This window comes from Girardinichthys multiradiatus, chromosome 18 (assembly GCF_021462225.1).
Source record: "Girardinichthys multiradiatus isolate DD_20200921_A chromosome 18, DD_fGirMul_XY1, whole genome shotgun sequence".
NCBI classification, from domain to species: domain Eukaryota; kingdom Metazoa; phylum Chordata; class Actinopteri; order Cyprinodontiformes; family Goodeidae; genus Girardinichthys; species Girardinichthys multiradiatus.
Window position 1 is genome coordinate 41,238,584 of NC_061810.1, and position 19,174 is coordinate 41,257,757.

The 19,174-nt window shown below is 39.7% G+C and overlaps 1 protein-coding gene across 1 annotated transcript; it reads left to right on the top strand.

Annotated features, from left to right (window-relative positions):
• The first annotated feature begins 3,201 nt into the window (after positions 1–3,201).
• Positions 3,202–18,822, top strand: capn12 (calpain 12). Its single transcript, XM_047390657.1, has 23 exons — positions 3,202–3,314; positions 3,393–3,598; positions 3,858–3,927; positions 4,550–4,668; positions 7,269–7,402; positions 7,539–7,710; positions 7,803–7,886; positions 8,941–9,026; positions 9,112–9,189; positions 9,261–9,433; positions 9,520–9,788; positions 9,888–9,899; positions 9,984–10,063; positions 11,861–11,983; positions 12,642–12,678; positions 12,759–12,830; positions 12,913–12,958; positions 13,210–13,271; positions 13,403–13,471; positions 13,552–13,630; positions 13,721–13,837; positions 17,071–17,123; positions 17,225–18,822. The coding sequence occupies exons 2-23, from the start codon at positions 3,398–3,400 to the stop codon at positions 17,249–17,251; spliced, it is 2,163 nt and encodes a 720-aa protein (XP_047246613.1). The 5' UTR covers positions 3,202–3,314; positions 3,393–3,397; the 3' UTR covers positions 17,252–18,822.
• Positions 18,823–19,174: the final 352 nt, after the last annotated feature.

Genomic DNA, 19,174 nt, shown 5'->3' on the forward strand with positions numbered 1-19,174 from the left:
AGCGCTTTATAATAAGCAGGTGCTGTGTAGCATCTCAACAGCAATGCTAATAGAAATCAGAATCAGAATCTGTTTATGATGTTTATTCCTAGTGTTTTGTATCAGATATGCCGTTATTCAATAGCAAAAATAAAAGTATTTCCCACATACACTGCTGTACTGAAATTAGTCATGTCACCATTAACGGCTATGTCCCACCACATGGTGCAGGTCCTGCAGGTGGAGTAGACTGCCCCCTAGTGCTTGTGGTGAAGAACTGGTAGATGTATTCTTGTTTTTGGACATGATGTTGTTCTTTTGGTTATCTGTGAAATATTTTACCTGTAAATGTAGAGGATTTTGATTATGTTTGTTTAGTTGGTCGCTCTTTGGGAAACTTGTTTCAATGTCTTTAGAACTATTAGAAGTGCTGATTTCTTTTTTACATGTCAATGACCTGGAGTCCAGATGCAAGTTAAACTAAAATCAAACTTCATCCTGGGGGAAAATAATCAAATGATGAGTAGTTTTAAGATGCAGACAATTGTGAGCCTTTTAGAAGGTGGAGAGTTTCCTAAGAGTTAACGGTGGATTCAGGTCCATCCATATCAACTGGTTTATTCTCAGGACTTTCTCTTAATTTAATGGCAGAAGCAGCTCAAAGTTCTCAGCTGAGAAATGACAACAACAAAAAAACACAAAACATGTTGAAAAAATGTTCGCTGGATTACCTTGTCACCTCCCAGACCACTCACAATGCTTGATCTTTGGTGATCAGCCACTCCTGGAGGAAATCACATTACCTTCCAAACTTGTTGGTACTTATTGGTATTTCTACAACCCTCTTTATCAGCAGGGCAGCATTAAGTCTTCTCCTCTAGTAGTTCACCATGCTGGAGCATACTGAAATAGGGATCTTTGATCACTCCTCTTCTCTCAATCTCTCTAAATAATCCAGTGTCCTGGGTCCTCTCTTTTGCTCTTTTCTTTTCTGTTCAGCTCATTGGGTTTCTCAAGTTCTGGGGACTGAGATGGCAGTGGAAGAGAGTTGATCATGCATCTGTTCAACCATTTCTGTTTTAATTTGGCCTTTTGTTTTTAAACTTTATACTACTGAAAGGCCCAATGAGGAGCCATTTTCAGCTTTATGGCAGACCCCACCAGATTTTTGCTTCAAATGTCCTGTTATTTACAAGACCTCTGGATGCCATGCACTTTAACAAGGTTCCTAGGGTCTTTGGAAAATAAAAACACGTGCACCGCATTACAGATCCTTCATTAACAACAGGCTTTATGTGCTTTTCTACATATTCATTAGTTGTTTAACAGCAAAACATCTTGGAATATTTGTTGCTGATAAGTCTCATTTGACCACAAAACAGAGTTCAGGTTTTTTTTTCTGGCGATCAATAACTTATTCACTTTCATTTTACACAACTTCCCAACTGAATTAGAATTGAGGTTGTATTTCTAAATAAAAGGATCAAATAAAGGAAATTAAATGACAGAAAAACTAAGCAGTGACTCACATTCTGTTGCCACTTAGCAAATCTACATAAATTAAATGTTAAAATAATAAAATCATTGGCTTTTGGATGCAAACTATAAATAATAATGGGCATGCAAAAAGATGATATTTATTAGCTTTTCAAAAGTTATTAATTTATTTTTGACTTATTATAGCTTCGCCTTGGTCTTTTCAGAGGTTGAATATTGTCCAGCAACCATTTTGCAGGTGAACAGGCTGTTCTAACATCAGTTCACAGCTGTTTCAGGAGGAAAACACACAATGAAACTTTCAGCCTGTAGCCACAGAACCCACCTGCTAACATTATTTAGCTAAACTGTAACTTAAGGAACATGCTAGAAAGGTTAGTAATTACTGCAAATTCATCCAAATATTTCTCTACATACTTATGTAAGATCAGCGGATTGTAGTGCATCTGTAGGAAGGCTCAGTTTCTACTTTTCAGACCATTTAATTGACAGCCTCGCCGAGGGTTTCCTTTGGAGCTCTCCAAGGTTCCTCCAAAGGTTCCATCACAGTTCTCGAGATTCTCGTTAAAGGTTCTTCCAACTTCCACGATGTTCTCCAGAGCTCCTTCGTGGGTTCAAGTCTCCAGAGCTCCATTCTGGTCACAAGTCTCCACCCCAACTTCCAGAGAAGAATCTTCGAGGGTCCGCCACAGCTCCTGCCCAGCGTCTCCATGGCTGACCTCCAGACAAGGTTCACAGAGGGTCCTCTATGCTCCATGGTCGACCTCCAGACAGGGTTCCCAGAGAGCCGTCTACGCTCCACAGCTGAGCTCCAGACAAGGCTCCCAGAGGGTCCTCCACGCGTCTCGGCCGACTTCCAGACAAGGTTCTTTGTGGTCATCCTTTCATGGATTGTCCCAGTTCTTTGGGCAATCTCCAGACCCTCTGCGTCGACGATGGACACTCCATGGGTTCTCCATGACACATGATTCACTTCTACTTGAGTTTTGAGTTCGTGTTGGTTTCCCTGCATGTTTTCTAGTTGCAGTTATTTCAGTTAATTCATGTTAGATTAGGTTCATGGTTCATTCTTGTGTTTAGTTATTTATGTTTCCTGGATTTCTATGTGTTCCCACTCATCTGTGTTAATTAGCTTCCGTCCTCCAGCTGCTCCACATTTCACTTGATTAGATCTTCTTGTTCTTCTTGGTCATCTCTCCACCCTGCCTCTGTATTTCTACTCTCTGGTTTTCATTTCTCATCACTGGATCCTACTGTTTACTACCCGCTCGACGTCACAGTGTGCCTCCCTGCAACATGCCTATAACTCAGCCCATGTTCCCAGCCCTACGTCTCTGTGTAAGTCATCCATTCTGTTCTTATTAAATAATTTTAACTCACCATGCAACTCCAATGCTCCTGCTTGCACGCTCCTACAAAACCCCAGCATTCCCTGAGAGTTTTGTTTTCTTGTTAAGTTGTTGCAGCTCCCCCTTCAGCAGCTGGTTCCCTAGGCAACCGTCTATGTGTTATGTGCTGAGAAAATAAGTATCTAGATTTTCTGGGAATCTGGGAGTGGATTATCAAACAGCAAAGCCCTGAAATGCATCTACATGGAAAATATATTTGTTAATTGCAAAGCTGTCCAGTTGTATGAGTGCTGTTTTTACACTCTTTTTCCTGTTTGCTCAGGTAGGACTGGTGCTGATGGAGGATAAATTAGAAAGTTCAAAGTCTTCTTTGGCACTATTTCATTTCTAGGACTCCCGCAGCTTGGGCCCCTGGGCGCTCTGCATTCCTTTCTCGTCTGGACCAAGCCAGGGAGGCGCTCCTTGGCTCATCCTTTGCTGTTGGGTCTGGTGGGTGTGTGCTTCTATTTAAATGCCGCCTGCTCTCAGTTTGCATCTTTCACCCATTGTGTTTCTCTTCATCTGCAGGCGACATGGCTTCTGACAGTCTGGCCCCTCTGGGCTCCATCGATAATCCAGTAAAGTTCCTGAACCAGGACTTTGACGCTCTGCTACGGATGTGTCTGAAGAACAGGGAGCTGTTTTCAGATCCCACCTTTCCTGCTCAGCAGAAGTCCATTGGGATGCCTCCAGATCCAAATCCAGGGAAGGAGATAAAATGGAAGAGACCCAAGGTTTGACAGCCATAAATTAACTTATTTTTCAACAAATTAACCCTAAATTGAGAGTATTTTTCTAATATTTTGCTTAGATTCTTTTACATGAAAAATACCCAAAGTTTTCAATTAAATTTGGCAAAAGTTAGTTTGTTTTTTTTCCTCATTTTCAGTATTTTAAGGAACACCTTCAAATCTCTCTTTTTCCTCTGAAACAATTCAGCAGTTTCTTACTAAAACATTCATTTGTTCAGTTACTAATGTTGCTTTTTTTAAGGAAATCAGTGCAGATGCCGTGTTTGTTGAGGACACCATTGGGACCACCGATATCTGTCAGGGCCAACTGGGTAAGTGCATCAGAAAAAGAATAATGATGATAACACTTGCGTCTTCAAGTTTCTGTTGAAATAGATTTTTTATAAACAAGAATTGCATAACACCATGGAGGCTTAAATCTATTAATTACATTTTTAAACAGGCAAATATTTTAAGCGCATGCAGCATGTTTTAATTTGGAGTTCAGCTCTTACTGGCACAGCAGGAAACAGAAATATTTATTGGACTGGACCAGTCCCCTGTGGTCCCCTGTTTTATTATCCCTATTTTTCCAGACTGTGTTTTATTAACGATTAACAGAAAAAAGAATTTCTGCGCGAAAACAAATTATCTCCAGCCGTGGGATTTTTAGATTGAAGAGTTTTCTGTCTATTTATGTGTAAATATCTAAGAGTTCCCAGATTAAACACCTCCTACAGCCTTTTAAAACCAAGATTTATGCAGCTGCAGATGGTTGCTGCAACATCCCTGGACACAGAGCACAGAACAGATGTTTGTTGTTGGGGAGGAATGTGGCTTTCTGTTGTATAACTGTACCCTGTATACTGTACCTAGAAAACAACATTGAACACTTAAATAAATAAAGCATGCAGTCACTTTAGACTAATGTCAGAAGCTTGTGTTATTCACCAGGTAACTGCTGGCTGCTGGCAGCCCTGTCATCGCTCACCGTCCATCCTACGCTCTTTGTTAAAGTGGTGCCCCCCAACCAGAGCCTGGCTGATTCTTATGCAGGGATCTTTCATTTCAGGGTGAGTAAAGAGAAGCATGTCGAGAAGCGTTGTCCACACTGGTCTCCAACATTCTGCAGAGACAATAGCTACAGACGCCCAACCTTCCTGTGGTCTTCAGATTAGCTCAAGGAAAGTGAATAGAGAGCTTTGTTTAATGGTTTCCATGGCCAAGCAACTGCAACCTCATCACCAGTTCTTCCGATTTTACAGGAATGGACAGAAAATAGGTTAAAAAAAATAGGAAAATAGCTGCCCAAAGTCAAATAACAACATTGAAAGAGAGCTACATCCATTAACATTTACTTTTCCTTCCCATAGAAAGTACTCCTGGATCAGTGCTTCTGTGTTTTTTTTGTGTCTCTGCTCTGTTCTCTCAAACCCCCAGTCGGTCGTAGCAGATGGCCGCTCACACTGAGCCTGGTTCTGCTGGAGGTTTCTTCCTGTTAAAAGGGAGTTTTTCCTCTCCACTGTCACTACATGCATGCTCAGTATGAGGGATTGCTGCAAAATCAACGCCAGTGACTGTCCACTGTCTCTACATGCTCATCCAGGAGGAGTGAATGCTGCAAGTCACTGACTGGATGCAATCTTCTGGGTTTCCTTAGATAGAAAAACTTTTTATCCAATTTGAATAAATAACTGAATCTGACTGCACTGTTCAATGGTTAGGATTATTTGGAATGTATGTACCTGACTGTTGTGAAATGCCTTGAGACAACATGTGTTGTGAATTGGTGCTATATAAATGAAACTGAATTGAATTGAATTGAAATACCTTCTGAAATGATCAACAATAGCTTTATAGGTTATGATATAATTTAGATCCATGGAAATAAAATCTACATAATTGGAGATGATTCAAGACTTTTGCACAGTACCAAACATAAAGCCAGCAGACTGTTTATTCCTAAACAATAATGTTTGATTTATTGACCTAATTTACATCTGTTTGCTTCATGTAACAAAAGGCAGATTCTTTCAATTTATTCATGTCTTATCAGATTTGGCTCCATCTTTTCAGACTGACACGATATGTGTTCATTTAGCTGCCATTCCTCAGCTCTGACACTTTGAACAGCAACTTTGAACAGGTATATCATCTTTAAATGATCGCTCCCTGGTGTCACAGATCAGAGGAGAAAAGCATAAACTCATATCTTTATCAACTCTTTAGACTGATTAAAATGTACTTTTACTGGCTCTGACCTGCTCATATCAATAAAATTCATCTCAGTAGACATCTCAAGTTCACAAAAACAATGGATGATTCAGGGATGACTTTACCCTGGAGCTTTGGACCTTCAGAGACTGTGAGAGAGAATGTGGCGTGACTGAACAAGCAGGAAAGAGACTTGTTTTATCCCCAGAGAGCAGTCCAGACATGCAGTGAAAGGCTCCTTCTGGAACATATCCACACACACATGCATACATACAGTTTATTCTAATTTGCATTTCACTTCTACTTCTGTTTTATTCAGAATTTCATCACCTAAACAGATTTATATCCCAACAATATGAGTAATACCAGAACCACACTGAGGACCCAGGCCTGCTCCTAGAATACCAGTTAGCACCATGAAACACACGAGCCCCAGATCACAAACAAAATGCAGTAATCACAAGAAAAGGCGCAGAAAACAATGAGACATCAGAAACCTTTAGGCCCAGAATGTATTTTTTACCACGCATATAAAAAAAAAATACAATCACCAACCAAGACTAAAAGCATGTTTTTCTATTATATACTTCCTGCCCCTCTGCAGTCAGACGAATTAACATGCAATGACATGTTATTACAATTACAGAACTGTTGTTCTGAACCCCTGATGCAGGTGCAACTCTCAAGCGTTCTCCTCTCTTGTCCCAGGTCAAGTCTAAAGTCAAAATGCACAAGTTCCCAGTGAAGTGTCAGGTGCTAAACCTTCAATTTTGAGTCTTTAACAACATGGTTTGACCAAATATGTAACTTTATTACAGCGTGATTTCAAAAATGTATGAGTGTTTAATGGGTATTTATTTTTTCTGTTTATTCTAATGTCTTTATTTCTATCAAAGAAAAAAAGAAATAAGATGTATTATTATTATTATGAACACACCATCCCCAATCTGAAACATGGTGGTGGCAGCATCATACTTTGGGAATATTTTTCTTTACCAATGACAGGGAGGCAGGTGAGAACAGATGGGAAGATGGATAACTACAGGACAACTGGGAAAACCCTTTTATTCTTTGCAGATATACCCAAAAAATCAATAAGTTTTGGTGAAATGCTCAATGTTTGGAGTAAATGTCCCTCAGAGTTTCTCTACAAACTGTATCATACACAACTCAAAAATCAAATTTTTTTGATGAAAACAAAGAAAAATAAATGAGTGTTATCTTTGTCTGGCAGATATCCAACTGGGCAACTATTAGATAAAAATGTTTTATTAAATGTTATAATGAGGCATCGCTGTCAATTTGCAGTAATATGGGAACATCTCGGGCTATAAACAAAAGGTTCACACTCTGCCCTCCTTCCTGCATAATTCTTCCTGACTCATTACATCCAGTCTTCCCCTCCTCTCACCATGTCTCTCCTCTTCCTCTTCCTCTCTCTCTGTCTGTGTCCATGCAGTTCTGGCAGTATGGTGAGTGGGTGGAGGTGGTTGTGGATGACAGACTGCCAGTGCGTGAAGGCCGTCTGCTCTTCAGCTACTCTCGCACCCGCACCGAGTTTTGGAGCGCCCTGGTGGAGAAGGCCTATGCCAAGTCAGTTGCCACTAGCAGCATATGTTCCTGGGCTGTAATGACTGTGATCACCCACAGTCTCTGTGTGTGTTTGTCCCTTCAGCAGTCAGACTGAAGCTCTCAGCTGGTGGAGATAAATGTCTCACCTTTTGTGCAGGTTAGTGGGATCCTACGGGAGCCTGAAGGGGGGAAACATCTCAGAAGGCATGGAGGATTTCACAGGAGGCATCGCATACTCTCTTCCTGTTACATCCCGTTCCCCTCCTGTCCTCTGGAGGATTCTCACCGCTGGTCTGTCTCGAGGTAGCCTGCTCAGCTGCTTCATCCAGGTACGTGACACATGAACCTCTAAGTGTTTTACGCCACACAGCTGGAGGTTAAGAAATTTCCTGCAGAGAGACTTTTATCTTCCTTCTAACAGGCCTCAAACTATAGTGAGGTTGGTAAAGTAACAGCAGATGGGCTGATAAAGGGCCATGCCTACGCCATCACTGACACGAACAAGGTCAGTATAACCCAGAGCACAATGCTGTCTGGATTTATTTTTTATGCAGTTTCTTTTTAAATATATACTTACTCAGGTTCAATTCCAAGTCCTATTTTCATCACATATCTTCTGAAAGAAATGGATATATAGTTCTTAAAGAATTTAAGAAATAAAAATCTGAAAAGTGCGGAGTGTATTTGTATTCAGCCTCAATGAGTCAATACTACCTTTTCGCTGTAACTACCTACCTACAAGGGCTTATAGCTGTATGTTTTTTTGGGGTAAGTAGCTTCCAGTTTGTCCACATCTAGAGATTTTGGATATTAGCTGAAGCTCCAACAGGTTGGATGGAGAGTGTCACTTGAACAAAAACAAATTAGACTATATGTTGAGGATAATTGTCCAGCTAGAAGGTGAACCTTCACCTTTAGTCTTTTGCAGCCTCTTTTTTCCCTGTGTGTATCTTCATCAATCCTCTCATCAACTCTGACTAAGTCTCCTGTCACTGCTGAAAAACACCTTGCAGCATGTTGTTAGCACCTATCAACAGATACTCCCTCCTGAGCTGTGAATCTCTGCAGTTGATGAAGAGTTATCATGGGTCTGGATTTTGTTTAGGGGTTTCAGAGTGAAGAAGCGCTGAATGCAAATGATCGTCACACTTTCCAGAGTTTTATTTGTAAAAAACATTTTGCAAACCAATAATCCCTTCCACTTCACAACTACGCACTACTTTGTTTTGTCTACCACACAAGATCCCTATAAAATGCACTGAAGCAATTAATAAATGCTAATGTTAGAGTCTCTGATTATAAAATAGAACCACCATCTAGCATTTTTCTTTTGTTCTAAAGCAAAAGTTTGAAAATATAATTTCCCATTTATCTGTAAATCCATCATCAGCCACAATGTAGAGATTATGATCTTAAGCATGAAATTCTACTTAAATTTGATGCAATCATCTGATGCTAAATCCTGGTTATCCCACATGTTCAAATATCATTTGATTCATATCATTAATGTGACCTCTCTAATGCATTTAGATTTCATTTATTCTCACTTGTTATTTTAGGTAAAAAAAGGATCGTTGGAGAATTTGCTGCTGAAGCTGAGGAACCCATGGGGTTTTGTTGAGTTTTGTGGATCCTGGAGTGATAAGTGAGCAAGAGACAAATCAGAGAGGAACAGATCATCAAATGTTTGCAAACCCTGAGTTTTTCTCTGTATGTGCTCATCACTGCAGGTGTAAGGAGTGGGCGGACACAGAGCAGTTGGAGAAGGAAAGGATCAAGCTCAAACTGGAAGAAGATGGGGAGTTCTGGTATGGCGGAGATACTAAAACCTCATCTGTAAGAGCAGCAGATGATCTGATTTTAATTACTTCTGTTTTAGGATCAGCGTTGATGACTTCAGCAGAATGTTTAACATTGTGGAGCTCTGCAGTATGAATCCAGACTCTCTGGAGGAGGAAGACACCTCTGTCAGCCAGTCTACCTGGACTATAAGTGAACATAAAGGCTCCTGGGTACCAGGAAGCTCTGCTGGTGGCAGCCGCAAATACAACAGTATGTCTAAGGGATCAGATCTTCCCCATTATCTACTCATACCCACCACAGTTCTGTTTACTTTACTCTTTTTAATTTGATACCAGAATCCTTTTGGAAGAATCCCCAGTTCCAGTTAGTGCTTAGAGACCAGGACGAGGAAGATGATGATGAAGAAGAAGTTGAGGATGATGATGCTGATGATGAGGATGAGATTGATAAGGGTGAAGAGGTTCTGACACCTGAGGCGAAGAAGAAAGCAGAAAAACAGAAGCAGAAAGCAAAGCACTGCACGGTGCTGGTGGAGCTGCTCCAGAAAAACCGGAGGCAGAACGACAAAACTAACTTCCTCTACATCGCTTTCTACATCTACAAGGTCAGAGATAAACTCACAATGTATTAATCAGTCACATCCAGGAGTTCTTCACTAATATTTTCCCAAGAACATATCTGTTTCTGTGCTTCTTTTTTCCAGGTTCCTCCTGAGGTAAGTTATAAACGATCTACTTTAAATAATATTCAAGTATTTCCAGAGAGTGTTTTATTCATTTTTATCTGTTTCTCTACATAGCTGCAAGGAGGCTGTCTGGACCTCAGCTTCTTTATGAAAAACCGTCCCGTGGGTCGTTCTGGAAAATACACGGCCCAGAGGTGAGAGTCTTTTAGTTTAGTCTGAAAATCTGGAGCGGATCTTTATTTAAACAGAAGCAATGAGGAAAGACTTCTTCAATATTAGAACTTCTACGTACAATATAACCTGAACGCCCACAGCCAATAACATTTTCTAGAAACAATTCTAAATTGTTTGGGTTTTTGTTAAAAAAAACGAATTACAGATTATCTATTTGAACAACAAAAGTTCAAATAAAAGTTAAATTAAGCTAATATTACAAAGATTTTCTCCAAATTCAGCCTCCAATCTGTCTTTTAGGATTTGAGCATACACCTGTCAACCTGGGTGTGGTCTCAGACACACCTGATGCAACCAATCAAGGGCTTCATCAGGTGTGTCTGACATAGAGCACCACATATACCTCAACTGTTGACAGTAATAGTCTTTAGGTTGTTTTGTTGTTACACAGATTCCTTTTTTGTCTCTGAGGACATACCTGACATGTTTCGGCGGAGACCTCCGTCTTCATCAGAGGTGTCACTTGATGGTTTATTGTATATTGTATACAGACACAATGAACTTTATAGGAATGTTGACTGTAATGTTTTGTTGCATCTTAGAAATTTGACTAAAACAAGGGAAAACTTGTCAGAGAAGAAGCTTGCATGAACAAGCAAATAGATACAAAAAGAGATAGCAAAGGCCCTCAATGTTCGTAGGGATACAGTTCAAAGTAATGTTCGCCAGCCTAAAGGAACAGGTGGTGTGTTACATTGTGCTGGTTTTAATGGTTGGAGCCTGGTGGCAGAGAGAGAAAGCTGTTAACGGCTGCCACCAGATTCAATAAGACTTGGTGGCAGCAGACACTGAAGTTTTAATTTTTATTGTAAGACACACATTAAACACTGAAGAGCGTCATGTCTAAAAGCTTAGATGTCACTGGGCCTTCAAACAGCACAATGATTCAAAGTATATCTCAAAGTCCACTCAGGCTTGGTTTAAGGAGAAGTCATGGAAGATATTAGAGTGGTCATGGTAGTCACCTGACTTGAACTCTATTGTAAATCTATGGTAGGATTTGAAAAAGATGGTTACAGCATGCAAACCCATGCAAATTAGTGATATAGAGACCTTTGCCCATAATGAGTGGTCTAAGATTCCTCCTCAATGCTGCTAAAACTGGTGTTTGATCATGAATCATGTTCACAGCAGGTCATAACAGAGAATTGCTGCTCTACTAACAAGTGAAGATACTTGTCATGAAAGGGCCTAAACATTATGAGACTGCAGAAGTTGTAAAAGTGGCATTTAGTGTTTAATTTGGAGAAACCCCTTGTAATGACCATATTTTTGAGCTATTTAAACTGATCTTGTTTGGTTTGTTTAATGTGTATTTGTCTGCAAACAGCTGCTAGTTTGTATATTTTACCAATAAACCTAATTTGTTATATAAATTGAATAATTTAGGTGGAACTGTAAATGCACAGAAATCATTTTGTCTACAATAAAGAAATGATTTGCTTTTAAAATGTTTCTATAGCAAAATCAAGAAAAAAAGTTGCTGAATCTCAGGCAGAAATGTAGCACTGTAACCAACTTTCTGGATCCAGCTTGATTACAGTACTGTGCTGTGAGTCTTGAGTCATCCATATTTTCTGTATCTTTCAAGGAGACAGACTTTCTTTACACTTTTTAAGGTTTTCTAAAGGTCCTTCTCCAAACATTTGCTGCTTCTTAAAATAAATTATGGCTGACCTAAAACTTTTGCACCATAATGTGAACTGTTATACAAATGCTTCTTAATTTTGGATATGGAACCAACTTTGCCCCCACAGGGGTGTTTCGAGGAAGCTGCGCCTGGACCCTGGTCACTATGTTATCGTTGGATCCACTTATCGGTCCAACCAGGCGGGAGAGTTCTTCATCCGTGTTTTCTCTAAGACAAGAAACACTCTTGGGTGAGTTGGAGGAAATGTTTCGTTATAGACAAGAGAGAAATACCAAGAGACTAATTAATCCTCAGCTTCACCTTAATAAAGCACTAACAGCTTATTGTCAGAAAAGTGATAAGATCCTCAGTTTATGAGTTTATGCTCAGTGACTTTACATAATAGGCTACCTTTTGGTTTTGGTTTTACTTGAGCGGCCTGAAGATCCACCGGTTGATTCGGTCAACGTTATAAAGATGGATACACACTACACAACTGTCACAGTGAAGACCTGAAGCACATTGGTTCCAGCAGATCTGCATCTGGCGATGCTATGTGACTACACATGACCATGACAGACTACATGGTTCACAACAGTTAAAAGGTCAAACATACCAGGTGTATTGGTAATCAGTTCATACAACCCGATTGGGCCCAGATTTGGTTCAGAATATGCAAAGATGTTTGACTGACTGCCATTGACTGAGTCTGGTCTATTCCCCTCACACACTTGCAGATTTTTGTCATAACTAGCCATACCAACGGTCTGCAAGTAGTGCAGACTTTGCCCAACTGGAAACTTGTGGGTAAAATCTGAAAAAAAAAATCTTGTAGGGTATCCTAAGCTGTAAAGGAGTATACATTTGAAGAGATTCACTGGAAATGTGTTGTTTACTTTCATTTCCAGGGTTCAAGACTTTCCCTGCTCCTCTGACTACCTTCCAGTAAGTTTACACACATTAAACTTCAAGGGATTCCTCATGACTGATCCACTATATTATTTTACAATGTGTATCTCTCTCAGGTTATGGCTGATCCTGTCCTTCCTGAAGACCAAACCAGAGTTGAGAAAACTTTTGATGAGAAGGCCGGCCCAGTAAGAATGACCTCCCTTCATGACCTCAACCATAAAGGTCTATTCTAGGATTTTATTGTGATTTTTGTTTGTCCTTCTGCAGGATGACAGGCTGAATGCTCAAGAGATTAGGAAGCTGATCAACTCAGGTTTGATGTCTTTTTTGTGGCATGTTCAACATTGTCACACAAAGGAAGCCGCTGTGTCACCTTTTGACCACTAGATGGAGCTAAAGTAGTAAAGTGATCAAGTGTATGAACAGTGGAATTACAGAGACCATCAGTCTTGACTAGCTTGCTGCTGTAATAAGTTAAATTAAACTGGACTTCGTTTGTGAATGAAAACATAGAGACTTGTCTTTTTCTTTCACCACTGTCCTGTATTTCTGTCCCAAAAACAGTGTTTGACAAAAGTTACCATCTGCCTCTGGAGACATACAGACAAATAATCTTAGGAGAGGATGTATCCTTTTGTTCTCCACTCACTCTCCTGTCTATTTCGAATTTCTGTGCCACTGATGGTTTACTCAGCTGCACAAACTGTCTCTGTCCTCATAACATCCATTCCTCCTGTCTTCTTAACTCTGCTGGCAGACCGAGGGGCGCTCCACTCTCAGTCGTGAGCAAGCAGAGAACCTGCTGGCTGATCTTCGCACTCTGCAGGTGAAGCTCACAGTTTTAGTTTCAGTGTTTAAGGAAGAAAAAGAAGGCTGTCTTTCTGTCATTGTTTCTTTCCTTTTCAGTCCATCTTTGTCCAGTTCGATGAGGACTCATCTGGAAGCATCAGCCCCTTTGAGCTCAGCTTGGCACTGGAAGCTGTCGGTATGAACATGCACTCACAGATAACTACATGCATCCAAACATGCAGATTGTTGCTGTATTTGCATCTGTGTTTGTCCATTTGTTTGCCAGGAATGACATGTGACAACAAGGTAGTTCAGCTCCTATCTGAGCGCTTTGTGGCCAGAGAACCTCACCTGTCCTTCCATGGCTTCGTGTCCTGTGTTTCCAGGCTGCGCAAACTCTTCGGTAGAACACAAATGTCAACATAATAATAATACATCTGAAAATAATAAAACTCTCCTCTCTGACCCATCAAGGATGAAACATGTTACATGTCCTTGTTGGAAACTCTAGGAATAGATTGTGCTAGATGTATAAGCTATAGCTTTCATTGCCACTTAATGTGACAAACTTTATTTACATTATCTAACTAGTAGTGTCAACTAAGATACACTATCTCTTCTGCCAACGGATCAAAATGAGCAACATACATTTAACTCGCTTTTTTAAAGACAATACAGTAGAAATCAGATATTTATCAACGCTGCTCAAAGACACTCCTTTTCTTATCTAGTCTAATCTTTTAACTTGGAAAAAAGGACAATAAATAAACTAAACTAAAAAACAAGCTATGTTCTAAGCCTTTTCAGACAATTATCAATATACAGTACAGACCAAACGTTTGGACACACCTTCTCATTCAAAGAGTTTTCTTTATTTTCATGACCATGAATATTGTAGCTTCACACTGAATGCATCAAAACTATGAATTAACACATGTCAAATTATATACTGAACAAAAAAGAGTGAAACAACTGAAAATGTGTCTTATATTCTAGGTTCTTCAAAGTAGCCACCTTTTGCTTTGATTACTGCTCCACACAATCTTGGCATTCTGTTGATGAGCCTCAAGAGGTAGTCACCTGATGTGGTTTTCACTTCACAGGTGTGCCCTGTCAGGTTTAATAAGTGGGATTTCGAGCCTTATAAATGGGGTTGGGACCATCAGTTGTGTGTTGCAGGAGGTGGATACAGTACACAGATGATAGTCCTACTGAATAGACTGTTAGAATTTGTATTATGGCAAGAAAAAAGCAGCTAAGTAAAGAAAACAGAGTGGCCATCATTACTTTAAGAAATGAAGGTCAGTCAGTCCGAACAATTGGGAAAACTTTGAAAGTGTCCCCAAGTGCAGTCGCAAAAACCATCAAGCGCTACAAAGAAACTGGCTCACATGAGGACCGCCCCAGAAAAGGAAGACCAAGAGTCATCTCTGCTGCGGACGATAAGTTCATCCGAGTCACCAGCCTCAGAAATTGCAGGTTAACAGCAGCTCAGATTAGAGAACAGGTCAATGCCACACAGAGTTCTAGCAGCAGACACATCTCTAGAACAACTGTTAAGAGGAGACTGTGTGAATCAGGCCTTCATGGTAAAATAGCTGCTAGGAAACCACTGTTGAGGACAGGCAACAAACAGAAGAGACTTGTTTGGGCTAAAGAACACAAGGAATGGACATTAGACCAGTGGAAATCTGTGCTTTGGTCTGATGAGTCCAAGTTTGAGATCTTTGGTTCCAACCACTGTGTCTTTATGGGGCGCAGAAGAGGTGAACGGATGGACTCTACATGCCTGGTTCCCACCATGAAGCATGGAGGAGGAGGTGTGATGGTGACACTGTTGGGGATTTATTCAAAATTGAAGGCATACTGAACCAGCATGGCTATCACAGCATCTTGCAGCGGCATGCTATTCCATCCGGTTTGTGTTTAGTTGGACCATCATTTATTTTTCAACAGGACAATGACCCCAAACACACCTCCAGGCTGTGTAAGGGCTATTTGACCAAGAAGGAGAGTGATGGGGTGCTGCGCCAGATGACCTGGCCTCCACAGTCACCGGACCTGAACCCAATCAAGATGATTTGGGGTGAGCTGGACCGCAGAGTGAAGGCAAAAGGGTCAACAAGTGCTAAGCATCTCTGGGAACTCCTTCAAGACTGTTGGAAAACCATTTCAGATGACTACCTCTTGAAGTTCATCAACAGAATGCCAAGAGTGTGCGGAGCAGTAATCAAAGCAAAAGGTGGCTACTTTGAAGAACCTAGAATATAAGACATATTTTCAGTTGTTTCACACTTTTTTGTTCAGTATATAATTCCACATGTGTTAATTCATAGTTTTGATGCCTTCAGTGTGAAGCTACAATATTCATAGTCATGAAAATAAAGAAAACTCTTTGAATGAGAAGGTGTGTCCAAACTTTTGGTCTGTACTGTATAATGTTAAAGGGTAAGTTATAAAGAAAGAATCAACTTCTCCAGATGAGTACCATATAATGTAGTACCTGAAGGGTTAGTAACTAAAAGGCAGAATTGTGTGAAAACTATGCGTACTAAGTACTAATTTAATCTTGGCTTCGCAGCTTTAGAAATGGTTACACACTGATTGACGAGATTGTTATTGCTGCTTTTAAAGATGATGCCACAATTTATAAATAATTTACTAAAGTGAAACATAGCTGGATCTAGATCTGTCACTAGATTTGAAAAAATAAAAAAAGCATTGATCCCAAGACTCAACCTTGAGGAACACCCGTCTATACCCATCTTGTCTATACAAACACACTGGGTTCTCCAAGTGTTTTCCCCTTTCCCATAACTGATCAGTGCCTGTGGTTAAGAGTTTTCTATTCAAGGTACAATCTGATGTACGCTCCATTACATTTGTGCTTTTCGTCCTAAAACTAGATGGTTTCACTGAGTTTTCAGAGTTGAAATAGACAACTGAAATGTGTTCAAATAGATTAGGATCTGCAGATTCATCTGTTCAGCGCCACCACGACAACTTGCATGTTCAAGTCTCGCAAACTCCCAGATTATTGTATCTAAATATACAGTAATTTGGAGTTTGGTTGTTTACAGTGTTTATATTCATGGTTTTGATCATACGTTCGGGGCTGTATGTTGGCACAGTGGTTTGCACTGTTGCCTTGCAGCAAGAAGGTCTTGGGTTCAACGTTACACCCTCCTTTTCCATAGATGGCTGTAAGCAGACCTCAGTCATTTAAAAAATATTAAAGTTAACAGAAAACATGACCTGTAGATTGTTTTAAACAGAGATGACTCTTAGATAATGACACACAAATTATTAAAAAATGCTTCAGAAAACATCTTTGTGAATGAAAAAGTACTAGCTTCCCACCAAGGTCTATATCCTGGGCTGATTCCTACCCTAGTAACCTAATTTTACCCTGATAAATGCAGTTGAGTTTTTTCCTTCTATACCCTCTCACTGTCGATTATTTTTTTCAGCCGTTAATTACAAATTGTTTAATGATTTATCTAATTAAATTATGCAAATGGAACATTTGCTTAGTGCTGTTGACATGATTAACATGTCTTCATTTTTTGTGAGCCTTTTATAGTAAAACATTTTTAAGAAGACACAACAAGCCTTCATGCATTCTCTTCTCTTCAGCTCTGTTTGAGTCCGAGACTAGCAAAGAAGTGAAAGACAGAGGCATCAATTCTGTGAGTAAACAAATAAATGCTTTCCACATATCATGAGTTCACACAGATCTGGACCTGACCAAGACGTTTCTTCTTCCTGATCTCCTTCTGCTCCTCCTCAGTGGCTGCTTCAGTTTCTGGCACTGTAGAGATGCGGCATGAAGATCAGCAGCAGATGGAGCAAGATGAGCCTCGACATAATAAAATAATCACAAATATAATGTGCTCTTGAAAAAGAAAAAAAAGCTCTCTTCTTTTGTTTCATTGCTGTTTTCTTGTTGAATATTATTCCAATCATTTTTACCTATTTTTACCATTTACACTTAAAAAAGGCTACTTCACACCAACGTGTGGTTAAACAATTCAACAATCCTTTTAAACTTTTCATTCTCCATTATTTCCTCTGAATATGTCATTGTTTTTTTTACTTGCTGGTGTTATTTTGCCAAGTTCTGAACTGACTTGAATTTAAGTTTTCATTATTTTGTCAGTTAAACCTGATGGATCTTGTTTATACTCATCACAATGTTCTGTCCACATCTGAATAAAAGAGATAATTAGGAAATGTCAATTCTTACTTACTTGCAGTACCTAAGGAACCACGATGGAACCATTCTACTCTCTAATCCTAAAGAAGAATGGCTGGCTTTCAGTTTGTGACTTTAAGCTCAAGATCTTTTAGGTTGTGATAAATGACTTAAAGCCCACAAGTTCAAGTAAGCTCTAAGTGGTCAAAGAAAAACGATTTTGTGCGGCCCAGTCAAAGTACAGATTTAAATCCGGTTGAATTGCTCTGGTATCACCTTAAACAGGATGTCCATGTTTGAAATTTCCTCAAATTTGGCTGAATTATGATAATACTACAAAGAAAATCTAAACTAAATTCGCAAACAGCGATGTAAAAGACTCATTGGCAGTTATCGCCACCAAGGGGGAACCAGCTACTAGGTTTAGGGGGTGAAAGGGCCAGTTTGGTTTAGATGGTGCTTAATTCAATATAAATGAAGCCATTATTTTGTACATTATCAGGTTATCTCTGTCTGATATCTGTATATGTTTGATGAACTATAACATGTAAATGTGTGACAAGAAAAGCAAAAGCAGAAGTAGAAGTAGAAGTAGAAGTGCTCTGCAGATGTTGTTTTATTGTGCTGTATTTACAGTTGTTTCTCTCTTTTTCCAGTCATGCTTCATGTCGACCAATCAGGTGCATAAGCTCCTTTCATTACTTCTATCTGCGCACTAATTTGCATATTAACTCTGGTGCAGTGTCTTTTAGTTGTTAAACTGACTTGATATTATAGCACTAATTAAAATAATTGGAATGCAGGTATTTTTTGTAACACAATTCATTCTAAATTTTAAACTTTTTAGCTTCCAGAGAAAACGCTGACTTAGCATTCTCCAATAATTATGATTTCCTATTGTTTGGCCGCAGGCTGGAGTGGTATTATTTTTATTCAAAACGGAATATTGTGTTTCAGTCTTGTATTCATTTTATTTACCCTTAGAAAACAGTGTCCAGTGGGCTTTTTTTTTATTTAAAAACTACGTCATTATGAACCTGATGCAGGATGTTAGAATTTTCAATAGAAATGTTTAATCATTTTATATTATAGTTGAAAAAAAAATGTGTTTCTATACATCTAGTGGAGAAAACGGTCACATAACTGCACTTATATAACAGGGAAATAAATAAATAAATTTGTGTAACAGTTTACTCATCCATGTCCACATGAACATACTGGAAATATCTGGGTGCACACATGTATCCACTGACACACACACACACACTCACACACAGACACACACACACACACACACTCACACACAGACACACAGACACACACACAGACACACACAGACACACAGAGTGAGTACTGCCTGCCCCACAGAGGGTGTGAGGGTGATGTCTCAGCTATACGCACCATCTCTATTCTTATCACGCTGACGCCACGTACAGCGTCAACAAACGCTCGCCCCCTCCTCCACTGCATTCCCTCACTCCCTCCATCCATCCTGCACCCCCCCCTCCTGTTCTCTCTAGTAACTGTCTGAGTCTCACAATCTGC